The 18,844-nt window shown below is 43.2% G+C and overlaps 1 protein-coding gene across 1 annotated transcript in view; it reads left to right on the top strand.

Annotated features, from left to right (window-relative positions):
* The window catches only part of gpr158a (G protein-coupled receptor 158a), a 50,604-nt gene extending 35,714 nt beyond the window's left edge, over nucleotides 1-14,890 (top strand). Inside the window, exons 7-12 of the mRNA XM_061665977.1 lie at nucleotides 984-1,222; nucleotides 4,245-4,383; nucleotides 5,232-5,337; nucleotides 6,133-6,279; nucleotides 6,371-6,454; nucleotides 10,241-14,890. Coding sequence (XP_061521961.1) covers nucleotides 984-1,222; nucleotides 4,245-4,383; nucleotides 5,232-5,337; nucleotides 6,133-6,279; nucleotides 6,371-6,454; nucleotides 10,241-11,908 — 2,383 coding nt within the window. The 3' untranslated portion in view covers nucleotides 11,909-14,890. The remainder of the gene's footprint in view (nucleotides 1-983; nucleotides 1,223-4,244; nucleotides 4,384-5,231; nucleotides 5,338-6,132; nucleotides 6,280-6,370; nucleotides 6,455-10,240) is intronic.
* Nucleotides 14,891-18,844: the final 3,954 nt, after the last annotated feature.

The following is an 18,844-nucleotide window of genomic DNA, read 5'->3' as shown; positions in this document are numbered from 1 at the left end:
GCAGTGAAAGCAGGGAGCAGGTGGAGGAACAGTTAGAAAGATGGAGGCATGTACTGGAGGAATGAAGATAAGCCGAAGTAAGACAGAATATATGTGCATGAATGAGAGGGGTGGTTGGTGGAAGAGTGAGGCGACAGGAAGAAGAGATAGCGAGGGTGGAGTACTTTAAATACTTGGGGTCAACCGTCCAGAGCAATGGTGAGTGTGTCTTTCATTCAATTGACTGTCTGTTGTCGTACTAGAGCGGCTCCAACTACCGGAGACAAATTCCTTGTGTGTTTTTTGGACATACTTGGCAAATAAAGATGATTCTGATTCTGATTCTCAAGTGAAGAAACAGGTCCAAACAGGTTGGAACAGGTGGAGGAAGCTGTCAGGTGTGTTATGTGACAGAAGAGTCTCTGCTAGGATGAAGGGCAAAGTTTATAAAACAGTGGTGATGTATGGATTAGAGATAGTGGCACTGAAGAGACAACAGGAAGCAGAGCTGGAGGTGGCGGAAATGAAGATGTTGAGGTTCGCTCTCGGAGTGACCAGGTTGGATAAAATTAGAAATGAGCTCATCAGAGGGACAGCCAAGGTTCGATGTTTTGGAGACAAAGTTAGAGGGAGCAGACTTGGATGGTTTGGACACGTCCAGAGGAGAAATAGTGAATATATTGGTAGAAGGATGATGAGGATGGAGCTGCCAGGCGAGAGAGCTCGAGGAAGACCAAAGAGAAGGTTGATGGATGTCGTGAGGGAAGACATGATGGCAGTTGGTGTTGGAGAAGAGGATGCAGAAGATAGGCTTACATGGAAAAGGATGACACGCTGTGGCGACCCCGAAAGGGACAAGCTGAAAGGAAAAGAAGAAGAAGTCGAACTCGTGCCAGGCAGGGGCTGATGTTTTTCGAATGTTCCATGGACCACTAGGCAACGTTTTGGGCCATCACGGCCACCGTAGAGCGCCTAATAATAAAAGCAAAGTGATGCGTGTCCAGGGTCCTGAAGGTGTTCCTGTCACGCACGGCCCAGAGGATTCCCTACATGACCAGTTGGCGAGTGCTGCGTCTGCTGGCCGTCATCCTCCTGGTGGTCTGCTGGTTCCTAGTGGCGTGGACGTCCGCCGTGTGCCAGGCGGCCGACAGGAAGTCGGCGCTGATCGACGTGGGCTACACGCCGGACGGGCTGCAGTTCAGCATGTGCCTGCTGGACCCGTGGGACTACATGATGGCCGTCGGTAAGACACGAACACAGACTCCTCCGTAGGGTTGCGACTAACGACAATTTGAATAATCGATTCATCTGTCGATTGTTTTTTTTTTCAAATAATTGATGAATCGGATTTTTTTTTAAAAACAATTTTTAATATACATTCCTTTATACAAAAAGAGAACATTGTGTCAAACTGACAACGTAGAAAATGTACAAACATAAATTGGTGATGATTCTGTTACTGGTTTGGTCTGTAAGATGTCAGAAAATTGGCAAAAAATGTTGATGATTGTTTTCCACAGTAAAAGCAGATTTTTTTGCGTATGTCTTATTTTGAAAAGAAAAACATCCATCCATCCATTTTCCGAGCCGCTTCTCCTCACAAGGGTCGCGGGCGTGCTGGAGCCTATCCCAGCTGTCATCGGGGAGGAGGCTGGGTACACCCTGACCCGGTTGCCAGCCAATCGCAGGGCACATACAAACAAACAACCATCCGCACTCACATTCACACCTACGGGCAATTTAGAGTCTTCAATTAAACTACCATGCACACAGAGATAATTAGTCGGCAAACATGGAGGACTACATAAATCGGAACGGATGAAATTTCAAGGATTTGAAAAACTTGAAGTTAAATAAGGTTTCTAAATGATGAATCAGTTGTCAAGGTAGTTGTCAATTATATTGATAATTGATGAGTTGTCGATTAAGCAAATTCATTGTTGCACCTCTAGGGGGATTCTTGCTGAGTCTGCACATTGGATCAAAAATTTTAAATTGCAATTCAAATAACAAATTGCAACTGGAATATTATTTTGAATATCTCAAAAAAGTACAATGAATTATTTTTTTATTATCGTATTTATACAAATATTTTTAGATGGTAGGAAATTAAACAGTCCAGTCAAATCAAAAAAGGTATTGAGAAGTTCAGACGGAAATTTTGGAACACCCAAGGGAGATTTGGGCGAAATGATTGCCACACCCACATAAACATTTGGCAAAAGTATTGAGACACTGAAGAAACTGCAGATTTTCGACCAAATTACACATACAGGAATTTCGAACAAAAGTATTGGGACACCTAGAGCTCGTGAAGAAACTGCCGATTTCCGACCAAATTATTGCCACACCCGCAAAAGTATTGGGACACATACAGGAAGTGATGACAATGCAGGAATTGAACACATTTATTGAAACTGCAATAGGAAGTGAAGAAACCATGGCGTTAGCGTCCTTATTTAGGATTTGTAGCCAAAGTTATGAGCAAAAAGTGGTGCCGATCTAGCAGATGATTTGCATGCTGTTTTACATTTGCTGATTTAAGCAGCGTCGACGAAAGGCTTTTGTCTCGCGGTGGGGGGGGGGGGGAACAGCAGACTGAACCCCGCAGCAGCACCCCTACCTACCTACTGTGTGTGTGTGCGTGAACTTTAATAAGGACGCGCGGGGCTTACCTCTGAAGCTCATAAATTACACACACACGCAGTCGCCATAAATCTTTCCATTTCGTAAACAGTGCACCTGCGTAGATTTCTTTCTTTTATTTTTAATCCCACAAGCAAAGATTTATGATGACGCTGCAAAAGTGCGACGTCAGCGACACTGCGTCCATTTCATCGGAATTCATTTCACTCTGCCTAATCACCATCTGCCTCGCAAGCACTCTCCTAAGTCTCCATGACCAGCTTGGACGTGAGCGTTTATTGCAAGGGCGACACCATTATGCATTTCAAACGTAATGTTCATTGCAGTTAAGGGTTGCAAAATTCTGGGAATTTTCAAAGTTGGAAACTTTCCATTGGAATTAAGGGGAATTTATGGGAATAGACCAGGAATTTTTATGTTGATTTCTTTTTTTTTTTTTTTTTTCTTTTTTGTGAGCCAACATTTTAGGTACTAGCAAGATTTTGATACACTAGAGTGAGGTGAAAGAAACATGAACTATTCAACTCATTTATTGCCGCGGTCATTTATAATTGCCAACTGGAATCCAACAGTTTACTGCGTTTTTCTGTGAAATTCAGGTTTTGTAAACCGCTGTAATGATGAAGAGATGCCAGTGGATGGCGGCGTTGCATCGCTGTGGACTTGAGATCAGCACAGCTTTTGAGTGGAAGAGAAAGATTAGGCGCTGAATCTCGACTTCCTAAATTGTTTATGATGGAGAGAAACGGCAAAACGTTCCAAGTCAGACAAGTTTAGATATCTCACCTTCGAACAGAGTACGTATATGTATGATATAAGCACAGTATGTGTCGCGGTCGGTAGTAAAAAGTGTGCATTGCGATGGTGAGAAAAGATGACGCAGGTCGTGGCGTGGATGGCGAACAGCAGGTAAGAAAAGATCCTGACATCCAAGTGGAGCCATGTGATGAATCAGCATCGCTTTGCGCACGTTTGTTTATCTTCCAAGAAATGAGATTATTTTGCCATCAATATCTCCTTCTCAGTCTTGTTTTTGTTGTTTGATAGTTTGAGTTGTCACAAAAAGCAAAACATACCTTCTGACATTTTCTCTGCTTCATTGATCAGAAAGTGCTGTTTTGGGTGAAAACAACCCATGTTCTACTGCTGATTACTAAAGAACGGCAAACGATTTTTCCGGTGAAAGGAGAGTCTGCTCTTTGTTTTGTTGGTTGTGTTGCCAAAGAACACAACATTCTGCGGGTCTTGAAAGATGAGGCAAAATGATTGCGTGAAGATATTGTGATGGCCTCGCGTGTAGGCAAGGAGAGCTTTCTTTTTTTGCAAGCAAATCTGCTTTTGACAAAACAAAATGTTTATATTTATGCTTGAGTGTGATACCTTTCCATTAAATGACCTGCAATTCACAGTTAATTCCCATGTCCCATCAATTCCCATGGAAAGTTTTCAATTTGGAATATTTCCAAAAGTCCCCAGCTTAATTCCCCATTGAAATTGACCTTAAATGTTCCACCGCCTTTGGTAGACATTTTCGACCTTTTCTACTTTTTCTTCTTGTTCCTGTGGGAAGAATTTGAGTTTTATTCCATAACCGAAGCGGTACTTTCTCCCGCCATCAGCCGAGTTCCTGTTCCTGCTGTGGGCGGTGTACCTGTGCTACGCCGTGCGGACGGTGCCGTCCGCCTTCCACGAGCCGCGCTACATGGCCATCGCCGTCCACAACGAGCTCATCCTGTCGGCCATTTTCTACGTCATCAGGTATACAATCACGCTTCCTTGAATGAGGCTCTAGTGAGCCACAAGAGGGAGACATTCACCAGCGGCGTTGACCTTCAAGGTTTTGCCACCTGCAGATTCACTGATTTGTTGTTTTTTTTTCTTTTTTTTTTTTTTTTAACATTTTTCTTTTTTAATAATTCTTTTTCTCCTTTTTGGTTTTCTTTTTATTGGGAGGTGGGACCAACTCCAAAAATTATTGCCAGTTTATCCCTACTTATTCAAGAATTTTGGGGGGGGGGGTTAATTTAATATTTTTTTGAATATATATTTTTTTGTAAATGAAATTACTGTGGCTGTCAGTTGTCCGGGGATTTTTGCTATTTGCTATTTGTGGCCGCTGTAGTGTCAAAAGCTTGATTTGGTTAAGTAGTTCAATTCAAAACTCATATAGAGATGCACTACACACATAGTTTTTTTTTAAAACCCCAAATTTGTCATCTCTAGAAACTAAAATATGGTAAAAATGAAAATCAAGAAACAATGGAAAGGATTTTTAATGTAGAAATTAGGCAGGAATTTGCCGTCTGAAAACTATTTCCCCAAGTGTTTAATGAATATTTATATTTTACAATACAGTGCTATTTGTCTTCATTAAAAACGTAACCAAACAAATGTATTGATGGGAGGGGGCTTTGGCATTTCAAAAGGCATTTCAATTCATTTTTGCGGTGCGTTGAGATGCAAATGTCATTTGTTCCGTGACCACGCTCCGGTGGTCAAATCAACTTTCTCCGTTCATTGCATCCGGAAACGATTGGCAAAGGGCCCTTGCGCTTCCTGTTTGCGACTTCCTGCCCGGTGTTGATTTGCACTTCCTGTTCTGCCAGGTTCACGCTGGCCCCCGAGCTGCACCCGGACTGGATGCTTCTGCTCTTCTTCACGCACACCCACCTGACGGTCACAGTCACGCTGGGCCTGCTGCTCATTCCCAAGGTTCGCCAGATTCTTGTTGATTATTTATTCATCGGAAGATATCTTGTCATTGATGCTATGCGAAGGCTTGTTCGGGCTGCACTGAAAGGAAAACTCAAGAATTGAGCTGTAATCCACAAGCGTAATGTTGAGGCGGGGAGTCCTCGTTTTCAAAAAGTTTCGAAAAAGTATATCCGGCAATGTCCTATTTTTCCAAGATTCCTTCCTTCACTTCCTTTTGGAAACTTATAACATCATTCTGGTAATAGGCAGCTTTTGTTCCCCCACCCAAAATAGTATTTTATTCTTTGAATGTTCTGAATCTTTTCCTCCAAAATGAGTTTATTATCATAAAGTTGTGACTTTTTTCTCAGAAAATGATCACTTTAAATGAAACAAAATGACATTTCCTTTCTTTAATATCAGATTATTATCAGGATATTGACTTTTTTTCTGGAATTAATGACTTTCTCAGAAAAATACGACTTAAAAATACTTTATTCTTGTTTGCTATATGCTTGTTTTCTTTTTTAAAAACATATACTTTGTTCTCAGAATATTCAGCCTTTTTGTCTTGAAATAATTTGAGTCTTTTCCTCAGAAGAAGAATCCATTTGTCTTAGAAAAGTACCACCTCAAACAAAATATAATATTGCGATTTGTTTTCCAGAAAAATCTGACTTTATTCTTTCAAAAATTGGACTATTCTTGTAATTGTACCTTCTTACTGAGATTTGTCACATGTGACATCAGCGTTCCAGGTGAGCTGCAGACTTCTTTTTTTGTTTGTTTCCACTCGTGTGCGTGCGTGCGCAGTTCCTGTTCGCCGGCACGCAAAGGCGAGACGACATGGCGTCGGAGGCATACGAGGACGAGCTAGACATGGGTCGCTCGGGCTCCTACCTGAACAGCAGCATCACGTCGGCGTGGAGCGAGCACAGCCTGGACCCCGAAGACATTCGGGTGAGCTCGTGCCGCCGCTCTTCGCTGTTCCTAACCTCGCCTGCGCGCTCCCGCAGCAGCACTGAGACACGGCAGTTTTTTATTATTGCAGACGCCAGACGAAGCGGGGCCTCTGAGTTCTAGTAATGGCTGTGGCGTAAGATCACGCGACAGTCTTTGGGAAAAACGTGCCAACGTGAGCAGAGGTTTCTGTTTGTCTGTTAGAGCTGAAGAAGTCTCTCTTGCTAAACGCGATGGCTGCACTCGATGTCAAAAAGAGGTCGGGGGCTCCAGTCACGTGACTTGACTAACGTTGCCAATTTTGGTACTCAGGGCCTTACTTGGCTCAACATTATAAAATGATGAAAGATTCGATTTGACTTGGACTTGGTATGAGTGAAACTTAGAGCGACTGAAGTGAACAATCGCAAAACAATTGCAGTCGGCAACTCTTTGCCGCACGACTCACGGAAAAACTGCGACCCTCGGTGTGTTTATCGCAAAACGACGTTCTGAGGCTCCACGTATACTGTGCTGTACTCTTGAACCACAAAAATATGGCACAATTGTCAAGAAAGAAGCAGATTGTCCCAGTTGCTATAGCTACATATGTATATTATGTATATTAGCAAATAGTCATGAACTTGGGATTTTATGGCTGCAACAGGTTCCAAAAAAGCTGGGACAGGTGGCAAAAATGACTGAGAAAGTTGAGGAATGCTCATCAAACACCTGTTTGGAACATCCCACAGGTGAACAGGCTCATTGGGAACAGGTGGGTGCCATGATTGGGTAGAAAAGGAGCTTCCCTGAATTGCTCAGTCATTCACAAGCAGAGATGGGGCGAGGTTCACCTCTTTGTGAACAAGTATGTGAGAAAATAGTTGAACAGTTTAAGGACAATGTTCCTCAACGTACAATTGCAAGGAATTTAGGGATTTCATCATCAAAAGGTTCAGAGAATCTGGAGAAATCACTGCATGTAAGCGGCAAGGCCGAAAAACCAACATTACATGCACGTGACCTTCGATCCCTCAGGCGGCTCTGCATCAAAAACCGACATCAATGTGTAAAGGATATCACCGCATGGGCTCAGGAACACTTCAGAAAACCAATGTCATTAAATACAGTTTGGCGCTACATCCGTAAGTGCAACTTAAAATTCTACTATGCAAAGCGAAAACCATTTATCAACAACTCCCAGAAACGCCGCCGGCTTCGCTGGGCCCGATCTCATCTAAGATGGACTGATGAAAAGTGGAAAAGTGTTCTGTGGTCCGACGAGTCCACATTTCAAATTGTTTTGGGAAATTGTGGACGTCCTGTCCTCCGGGCCAAAGAGGACAAGAACCATCCGGACTGTTATGGACGCAAAGTTCAAACCCCAGCATCTGTGATGGTATGGGGCTGTGTTAGTGCCAATGGCATAGGTAACTTACACATCTGTGAAGGCACCATTAATGCTGAAAAGTACATACAGGTTTTGGAGAAACATATGCTGCCATCCAAGCGACGTCTTTTTCATGGATGCCCCTGCTTATTTCAATGCCAAACAATGCCAAACCACATTCTGCACGTGTTACAACAGCGTGGCTTCAGAGTAAAAGACTGGGCTGCCTGCAGTCCAGACCTGTCTCCCATTGAAAATGTGTGGCGCATTATGAAGCGTCAAATACGACAACGGAGACCCCGGACTGTTGAACAGCTGAAGCTGTACATCGAGCAAGAATGGGAAAGAATTCCACCTACAAGGGTTCAAGAATTAGTGTCCTCAGTTCCCAAACGTTTGGTGAATGTTGTTCAAAGAAAAGGTGATGTAACACAGTGGTAAACATGACCCTGTCCCAGCCATCAAATTCTAAGTTAATGATTATTTGTTTAAAACAATCAAGTCGATCAGTTTGAACATTAAATATCTTGTCTTTGTCGTGCATTCAATTAAATATAGGTTGAACATGATTTGTAAATCATTGTGTTCTGTTTTCATTTATGTTTCACACAACGTCCCAACTTCATTGGAATTGGGGTTGTATAATAATACAAAGAGAGGCAATGGGGCATAAATATAGGAAAGAGAAAAGAGAGTGGCAACATGCGAAGTTTGCAACCGAAAGATAGGAGACACAACAACTACGACGTCAAACTTCATCCGTCACGATAAAAGCCACAAAGACGGGTAAACTACGTTAACTTCACAGATTAGCCGACTGCTGGCTGGTCAAAGGTGAACTAAACTTCATCTTGGTTACGCGTCTAATTAAGAAGACAATGAAGTAATAGCCGATGCAGAGACTGGTTTTGGAAGCGTTACAACAGCATGTGATTGTGAACGTGTTAGTACAGTTAACTAACGCGAGTACAGATAGCGTTGGAGCTCAATTGGTAATACTGAAAGTTCAAATGTGTGTTGTAAGTGATGAAGATTGTTTGACTTATGACTTGCTTATGATTTGACTCGACTTGCTTGATTTTTACCTCACTAACTTTTGCAACCGGCTTGAAACTTGGTTAAGCTTTTCAGACTTGCTTATGACTTCCACATATGTGACTTCCTCCCACCTCTGATGTTTCGTGCGTGATGTATAAACATGTATGCATCACTGTATGTTAACCCCGCTTGAGGAGATTGACTTAAGAATTGAGGAAATGAGTTTAGAGGCTGTTTCAGAGCTAACACTGACTACACTTGTACGTTTCCTCAGTTCTCCTAAAGTGTGGTGTCTTTGCTTTCTCTTTTCAGCACGCATGCGATATTCTGTAGTGCATCAACGGACGACTGTTCGTAGCCACGTGTCTTCAACTTGTACCGCATGTGCAGTAGAACATCTGTTTTTTCCCCCCCAGTAGAAAATAATACAGTGGTGCCTTGACTTACGAGTGCCTCAACTTTCTTTTTTTTTTTTTAGCTTGGTGTTGCAGGACAATGTTGGACTTGGATTTGCTTGAGTGAAGTGAAAAAAATGGAGCAATTTAATTTCAGTTTGGATTTTTTTTTCAAATTGTTCCCAATTTGTCCATCCATCCATTTTCTGAGCCGCTTCGCCTCACTAGGGTCGCGGGCGTGCTGGAGCCTATCCCAGCTGTCATCGGGCAGGAGGCGGGGTACACCCTGAACTGGTTGCCAGCCAATCGCAGGGCACATACAAACAAACAACCATTCGCACTCACATTGACGCCTACGGGCAATTTAGAGTCTCCAATTCATGCATGTTTTGGGGATGTGGGAGGAAACCGGAGTGCCCGGAGAAAACCCACGCAGGCACGGGGAGAACATGCAAACTCCACACAGGCGGGGCCGGGGATTGAACCCGGGTCCTCAGAACTGTGAGGCCGACGTTCTAACCAGTCGTCCACCGTGCCGCGTTCCCAATTTGTATCCAATTTAAAAAAAAAAAAACAATTGGATTAAAAAAAATTATGAATCGTTTTGGAGGGGGACCAACCCCAAAAACATTTATTGGCATTATCCCTGCTTATTCCAAATTTGTTGGGCGCTTTAAAGAAAAAAAAAACATTCCAAAGCAATTATAATGGGTGTCGATTATCCGCAGATTTTCCGCTATTCGCAATGCTATCCTCCACAAATAGCGGGGGTCCACTGTGCAGTGATCCCCTGGCACGTGGGCAAGGAGAGCCACAGTCACTGATGCACTTTCAGCCGTTTATTTAAAGGGACGAACTGTCAAGCACACGAATACAAAATGAAAACACTCGCACGGAGCTGCTGTAGGCCACAACTCACGCCAGACGCTCACACTCAGACTAACTGGTCAGTCCAAGTCCAGCTCCTGACATCACTCACTAGGCCACACCCCTGAAAGGCACACAACCACCACAAGGAGGAACAGATGAATTCAATTCCTTCTAACGAGCTTGGTTAGTTAAACCTGCAAGTCAAGGCAGCACTGCACCTGTTTCTGTGCCAGATTGAGGAAGTGGCGCCTGACCGCTTTGCTGTCCTGTCTTCCCCTCCGACACGCAGGAAGAGCTGAAGAAGCTCTACTGCCAGCTGGAGATCTACAAGAGGAAGAAGATGCTGGCCAACAACCCGCATCTGCAGAAGAAGCGCAGCTCCAAGAAGGGCCTGGGACGCTCCCTGATGAGGCGCATCACCGAGATACCCGAGTCGGTGCACCGCCAGTGCAGCCGCGAGGAGAAGGACGGCGGCGAGCACGGCAGCAATCGGAACAGCATCTGCGTTTTAAAGAAACACCCCTTCGATCAAACGCACCCTGTCAAACCGGCCAAGGAGGAGACCCTGAAAAACAAGGTGTTCTCCTTGAAGAAGTCCCACAGTAGCTACGACCATGTCCGAGACCAGAGCGAAGACTCCAGCAGCTCGGCGACGGACAAGATGGAGGTGAACGCCGCCGAAGGCTCCCTTCTGGACGCCCTGATGGGCAAGAAGCTGGTCAAAAAGAAGTCGCGGGAGAACCTCAATGACCCCAGCGAGTCCACCGAGTCGGTGCCGCTGGTCTGCAAGTCGGCCAGTGCCCACAACCTGAGCGCAGACAAGAGACCCCTCCACCCTCGAGCCACCGTGCTGCAGAAGTCCCTCAGCGTCATCGCCACCGCCAAGGAGAAGACGCTGGACTTGGCCGGAAAGACCCAAAGCGCGGAGGACAGCCCCAAGAAGCCTCCGCCGAGGGGCAAAGACGAGAGCGAGCCCAAAAATGTCGTCGCCAAAGGCAGAAATGCCAAACAAACCGCTGTCTCCTCCGATCCAGTCAAGGGGAAAGACCTTTACGATCTCTCCGAGGTGTGTCCTTGGGAGGTGGAGGACCTCCCAACACCTTTAGAGAACAAGGTCCAAAAACACGTGTCGATCGCGCCAGAGGAAAGCACCACGGTTCACGGGGGCACCGCCAAGGGAGGCAAAACCCAGAAGCTGACACTCTCGGATCAGACACCCTCTGGCGTCAGACAGTCCAAGGAAGCTCAGAGGAACAACGCCGCAAGAGAGGACGTCTGTCCTTGGGAGGCGGGAGGAGGCGAGAGCCAAAGCGCTCCAGCGTCCAGTCAAGCTAAGAAACAGCAGGAGCCTCGACCCAAAGCGGAAAACACCAAAACCAACCGAGCCGAGGTTTGTCCGTGGGACTTTGGAGAGCCGACGGGAGAGACTTTTCCAGCAAAGAATGTGGACGCTCTGGGGAGCAATGCGACCTCGGATTCGTCAAAGACGGGACGCTCGCTGAAAGCCGACGTTGCTCCGTGGGACAGTCCCGCGTCTCCCGGTTCCCAGGACACGCTGAGCCACTCTCGGAGTTCCAAACCCAAGGAATCTCCTTCAAAAAAGAAGGGAAGCCCCTCCCCGAGAACACTTGACAAGGACAAATCAAAAAACGGCAACGACGAGAAGAGCCGGACAAAAGCGAAGGACAAGAGCAAATCTTCTGAGAAGCAGCAGAAATTAGCCGAGGTTTGTCCGTGGGACGTTGGCGGTCGCCAGGAGGCGCCGGCCGTGGAGAAGCGCAAGAGCGCAAACGTCGGAATGGCCAAAGTCAAGAAGGCCGAGGTTTGTCCGTGGGACTTTGAGGAGCCGTCGGAGAAAGCAGCCTCAGATAAATCCTCGGCGGCGCGGAGGAGCGATCCCGATCCCGCAAAGAAGGCCGACGTTTGTCCTCGGGACTTTGACGACAAGACGCCGTGACACTCGCACCCAACGAAGCCGAGACGCCCCGAGCTTGGCCTGGCCTCTTTTGCAAGCCAAAATCTGACGCTGGACTCTCCGTAGGTGGCTTGCCAGAAAAGTCAATTCCGTTCCACGAGTTGCCTTCCTTTACGACATTCGGTTCCGGTTTTGTGTACTTTTACAAACAAACGAGACCACGAGGAGTCCAGACGGTCACAGGGAATTCCTGAAGATTACTCTTAGACCAATTATGCAATTTTTCATTCTTCGATTCATTTTGCAGTTTTGTCTGTACATAAACATCACTAATGTGGGGACCAGTTGTGATACGAAGGCGGAAGCCAAAGAAGAAAAAAAGGCTACAGAGAGAAATGTTGGTCAGGAGTGTTTAGGAAACCAATCAAGTCTGAAGCACTTTAGCCAACATGAACCAACTCTTCATCTTCACACTTTCTTCTTCTTCTTCTTCTTCTTCTTCTTCGCTAGATCAGTTCAGATGTAGTTCTGCTGTACTGTTTGTGCCTAAAGTGAGGAACTAACCTCGTCGTCTGGTCTTACGTCTGACGAGACAGCAACACAGCGCCGTCCTACTCGCCAACAAACATGAATAATAGAAAGAGCATGCACAGCTTCAGTAAGTAAAACAAAAATTCATGGAATTGTGTTCAAACTAAAAAGAAAAGAAAATACCTTGTATTCCGTAGGCAACGAAAACAGTTATTACATTGTTATTATGGCTTCATTACAACAATTTATTACATGCATATTCTGTAAAAACAAAATTCTTTTAGTCTTCGTTAAGTTCAGCTTGGTTCCTTGTGTTGACTGAATGGGACATTATTGTGTACATGGCCGCTCAAACAACCGTTGCCGCTTTACGAATTCAGTTACAGGGGATCATCGGTTAAAAAAAAATAATAATAAATAAAAAAAAAAGCAAAGGCTGGCATGGTTCCTTGTGCTGACTTCTCGCGACTTTTCCAAAATATTTACTGTAAATGACTGGCCCATTCTTAGGCCCCTTTCATGTTGCTTTTACGGCAAATTGACGAATCAGAGGGCATAACGGTAACGGGTTGATTTCAACAGCTGGCCAGTGTGAAAGGGGCTTCACAAACGCATCTCAAGCATTTCACTTGTTGTCCTCGCCAAATACTTATGTGGGTGTGTAAGTAGCAAAAAGTCGTACAATTTAACCACCTGAATGCAAATTACGCCTCGTTGGTCTCTTGTCTGATTCCTTGTGTTAGCGTTAGCCTAGCATTAGCACTAACTGCCGGGCTACTCTGCAAAAGCAAAAAAAAAAAAAAAAAAAGAGAGAATCCTCCCTTCGTCAGTCCTAATAGAACGAGAACGAACTTTGGTGCGTTTCTGTATCCGACGTTTCCATGTAGCGTAGCAGGTTTCCGTCCCACTGCGAGAACCCCGTTAGTCATTTTTCGACTTTTTGCTGACGATTGCTAGAACTAAACCTTTGGAAGGTTTTGCTTTGTTCCGCGTTTTGTATCAAAATGTCTTAAGTATTTGTCACGCTCCAATTGTGTAGTCCCAACAGTCACCCGTCAAGTCGCCCGCTAGGGTTTTCGGCGTCTGGTGTGTATGTCGTCACCGACTAGCCGCGATTGTCGTCAAAGGACTCGATAGTGATAAATGTCGTTGAAATCAATCCAAAAAGTCAGCGTCAAGCGCTGAATTCCGTCGTTTTTAGAAGCCAGAAGAGTCCGGTGAGGAGGTGGTATTCGTTGTCCAAGTTCCTGATGCGCCAACATCCGTTTTTGTTTGTTTGTTTATCTGGAAATGTCATCGAAAATCGACCCAATCTTTCAGGTACGGTCACGGTTCTGTTCACATTGGGTTCAGTAAGCTAACAAAATGCAAAGCATAAATATACTTGTCTTATGTGGAGACGGGAAAACATTTTTTTACATTTAATATAAAACATTAAAAAGTACGAGCAGTAAATTCTCCAATTAAAAAAAAATAAAAATGAAGGCTGCAGACAAGTGTGACAGTTGTTTTGTGACACTTTTTCCAGCGAGATAACAAAAAACAAAACAACATCACTAGCCAGATGCTGAGCTGAACCGTGTTTGTTTACGGCAGTTACACTTTCTGCTCCTTCCCGCATCTTTTCCCTGTAGTACATGTACCGTTACACCCGTAGTACTTGAGACCATCACACGTGGGTTGGTTATGTCGATAGTGAGTGTGTCCTGAAAAACGTCTTAAGAAGAAGCACTGCCAATGTCGACTTGTGCTGCCCGCTGACGACGAGTCAGCTGGTTGTTTTCAAAGAAGTAGCTCTTTTTTTTGGAAATGTGTAATTATTCTGTTGATTTCTATGCTTGGGATTTGCTGTCTTTCGTTGAGCTTCAGTGGGCCAACATGAACTCGTTGCGGTCCAGAAGAAATATAGTTTAAAAAAAAAAAGCATGGTAAGCGATTTAAAAAAATTAAAAAAATAAAAATAAAGATGTCTTTGGCCTGCAATGTTTCTGCAAGAGCGGCAGAGAGTGACGGCCCTTAATAATTGCGCAATATTTCGTCTTTACATTATGGAAGCGTGCCACCCACACGCACACACCTTCTCCTTGTATCTCCTCGTCCACCAATCAGACCTGAGAACCGTGCTGTCAATCAAAACCCGACAACGCCTCCCCTTGTTACGACTACTACTCCTATTCCTACTACTAGTACTACTACGACTATACAATGCTGTAACGTTGTAAATCTTGTGGCTTCTGCATGAGTTTGAGAAATTAGTCAGACCGATGTTTCACTGCCCTGGATAGAACAAAAAAAAAAGATGTCTATGGACTTTTACGAGTTGTATAGTGAGTGATTGTGTCTCTGACCCACCGTATTATGTATGAGCTTGTTACCACGACGACAAGCTTATAGCATCCATATATGGCAAAACTTTGGTAGATTTCTATTGTGTTCTGTTGTGATAGCATGTACAAAAAATACCTCCTCTGCAATAAATATTTATATGAAAAATGGTCTGCTTTTCTTCATCTTCAAAAGTCCTAATGTTACAAGAATTTTGCAACGTTGTAACGTTGCAAGAAGAAAAGTTCTTACAATAACCAAGCCGTAATGTTACAAGACTCCATCCATAATAAAGAACAAAGTTGTAATGTTACAAGAAAAAAAGTTACAATGTTACATTAACAAAGTCTTAATGTTACAAGAACTAAAAAAAAATGTAATGTTATGAGAACAAATTCGTCATCTTACAAGAAACAAAATCATGTAAAAATAAAAATGGTCAGGTCATGAAAGTTTTGACCTTTCTGAAAAATGTAACTGTAAATGTGAAAGCTAGATGATTATACTTCAAAATAAAAAAGTTCTTTCCTTCCTTCCTTCATGTGTTTGAAGGTGACACAGCCGCCAACACACACAGTGAGTCATGCCTCCGTCATTTGGTGAGGGTGGCAGTGGGTGGGGGTGACTCATCAAGATGTGTGTGTGTGGGGGGGGGGGGGGGGGGTGGCATGTGTGGTGTTAGCTCAGCTGTTTTATAAGCACTAAAGTGTGTCGGACAACAACTGGCATCCACTCACTTGTCGTTCTACAAACTATCTGGGGATAAAAAGCTCCAATCAGATCCCTTGCATACACTATTTGTGATTCGCTGATTAGATACTCCATTATCCACTGGGGGGGAATATATATATATATATATATATATATATTGCTTTGGCGCCATCTTGTGGAATCTTGGGGCCAAGTAACTATGTTGAAGTGGGGGGGAAGAGCTTCATTTACATAGGCCGTAGCTCTGTCTAACAGGGGGGGAAAAAGTGATTAGCCGCCATCTTGTGGCATCCAGAGGTGATGACAAATCTTTTTTGGGCTACTTGTGGAGAACTACATTAAGACAACAGTTCCCACAGTTTGGTATAAAGTCCTACAATCACTCAAAAGTACTATCCCGCCTCTTCTTCCTATGGCACTGATAAACTAGCCAAAAGTAAATCGAAACAGCAATTCCTCAGGTCCAAAAAAGTTCTTCATTCCTGGTCAAGTTGCTGTTGTGTGAATGTGCAAATGATGAAGGACTCAGCCAGGTGTCCATGTGTTCACACACTTTGTTTATTTTGTACAGGCACACGCATACAGGTGACAGACGTACTCACACTCTGTACTTAATTAGCATTACAGATTGTTAAAGTGGAAAAAAGCAACAAGCCTCTATTGACAAAGTACAGTGTATACTGAAAATAAAATGATTAAATGTGGCAAACTGACGTAATTGTCCCATCTCTTCCTCGAAAATAATCAAATAATATATGTTGCTTTACTGCATTTAATCGTGTGCAAACAATGCAAATGCTTGAATTAATTAAATTCAAAGGTTTTTTTTTTTCAGTGTAGAATGAACAAATATCTCTTGTGCAATGTAGAAGTAAAGTAAAGAGTGTTTGCACAAATAAATACTCAAGTAGTTCCTGGTTCATCGCGGGGGTTACGTTCTAGACCACCGCGCAAAAGACGAAATCCGCAAAGTAGTGGCAAAGTATTTATTGTATTATTTTTGCATATTTCAAAGCTTCATGCATACACTGTATTGCCAACAATCAGTACATGGACATAAGGTGCAGGTCGCCATCCTCACTTTCTACCCTGTTTTGTCTGTGACGTTCAATGTGAGATGTCCAATTGGCTAGCTCGTAATTTGTTTTAGCGTTAGCTGCTGTGTGCGCGGCTTGATGACGTCACTTGAGGCCAGCAACTAAGATTGCGCTTGCGTTTACTGTATTTTGTTGCCGTTTGCTCAACAAAGCAATTGAAAGAGCACGAGCGGCTGTGTCCAACCTGCCTCTATCCTAACCACCTGTTATAGAAGACAATTCATTCTAACTAGCCGTGGTAGGCTATATCGAATTAGCTAACAATGTTTACCACAGACGGGCAGTTGAGTAACCCAGTTATACTTTCCGATCGGCACATTGCACTTTAACTTCCTATATCAACGATGAAATAATCGCACATGAGTCAGCGGGAACGGTCCGTGTGAAAATATAATCACTACAAAATCCCGCAATATAGCTCATCATTTGTAATAGAATTAGAATAAATGAATGAACCCACAAAAAGTGAACTGCGATATAGCGAGGCACGACTGTCCCTGAAAAATGGAACGAAGTACAGTAAGCAAGTATTTGTACTTGTTTACTTGCCACCAGTGTGTGTGTGTGTGTGTGTGTGTGTGTGTGTGCATCAAGTGGACTCGAAGGCCGAGGCCGAGACGCCACTGAGTCGCAGCACTCGAGCGTTCATGAAGAAAGGAAAAAACAGGAAAGAAAAGCTCTTAGCTTCTTTGACGTCTGCAGCCTTCACCAGCTAATGATAGCAGCATGCTAACCTCTTCATCCTCTTCTTCTTCTCCTCCTCTGCCTGCACACGACTGCCGGAAGAAAAAAAAAGAATAACTATTATATGAACATATTGGCGTGAGTGCGACATTCGCAGTGTTGAGCGCGACGCGACGACATAAAGTTTTGAAAGCCGCTGACAAATGTGCACACCATTAGGTGCACTTGATGCCTTGACAGAAATAATCATGCTGACATTTGAGTGACACTGTCACTTAAGAATTGATTCATATGGTTCATAATATGCTATGTTATGTAACAGATGTTCTGAGGATATTGACCATCCCGTGTAACTAAATCGTAATATGGCGACATTATAAAAGCAGAACTTTGGATCCAGCCAGCTCTTGTATTGTGCGGGTGTGCCGAGTGTTGTGACCCGTGTATGACGGATATTAGGGTTCAATTTCAAAACTGATATTTACATTAGCTCGTTTATACTAGAACCACATGATCGGCCTTGAAGACTAAAAATCAATAGTCATTCTGTTCATTATTTTGGGGGTGCCACAAACTAAACTCGTGTTTAATTTTCAATTCTAATTTAGAAATTAAAATGAAAACATGTTAATACATGTGATAAAATCCGATGTTTTTCTGGATTATTTTTTTAAACAGTAATTTGAATTCAGAAACATTAGTGGTGTCATAAGAGTCAAGAAAATGTGTCATATTTTTAGGTTTGTAGCATGTCTGTTCCAATTATCAGGAGGGCATTGGCTGGAGACTTGATTGTTTTAATTCCAGTGGCTGTCCCCATTTCCGTTGATTTTTGAATTGCATGTGATTAAATCGGATTGCAGCAAGCACAATCTGATCAATTGACAATTTTATCTGATGAGTCGAGCTGTAAACAAATCACGTGGAGAAAATCTCATCATACAACACAATGCGTTACGTCATAGCCTCATTTGTGAACAATAGTCTTGCTTTATATGTTATATATTATTCACTCAACACTATTGCTTTTAAATTAAGGTTTTATGGTGTTTACTATTCATTTCTGTGTATTTTATAGCCGTTTTACTTTATTTAAGAATTCATAATAAAGCTTTTAGGAAAATCTTGAAATTCATACTTGCAGTTAGCCTGTTTATCCACTAGATGTCCCTGTTAGTCGACGTTTCACAATTTGCCCCCCTCCCCCAAAACACAAGTACCCAAATATTGTAACACGTATGCTTAAATAAATGTTATGTTATATTAGTAAAGATCCTTGTTCGTTATATGATATATTTATAATTATTTTTAAATTTAAGTCACATCTATTTATATATTTCATTAATTAGAATACTCAACAATAATGAACAAATAATATAAATGTACTTATAAAATAAACAAAAATGTTATGTTTTAAATATATTTATATATTTTTATAATTCATTACAATAAAATAGCGATCAATAATATAATGTTATTGTTTTTAACTTAAGCATTGAGATTATTCACTTATATAATTTTTCTCATTTATAACAACTTAAGTGTTGTTGCTGTGGGGGCGCAAACAGCGAAGGCGTCGCTGTGCGTGATGACGTCACAGCCCCCCCTCCTCCCTCCCCTCTCCCGGCCC

The sequence above is a fragment of the Phycodurus eques genome, chromosome 21 (genome assembly GCF_024500275.1).
Source record: "Phycodurus eques isolate BA_2022a chromosome 21, UOR_Pequ_1.1, whole genome shotgun sequence".
Classification (NCBI taxonomy): Eukaryota; Metazoa; Chordata; class Actinopteri; order Syngnathiformes; family Syngnathidae; genus Phycodurus; species Phycodurus eques.
The sequence above is the reverse complement of the archived record's forward strand: the minus strand, read 5'-3'. Positions and strand labels throughout refer to the sequence as shown.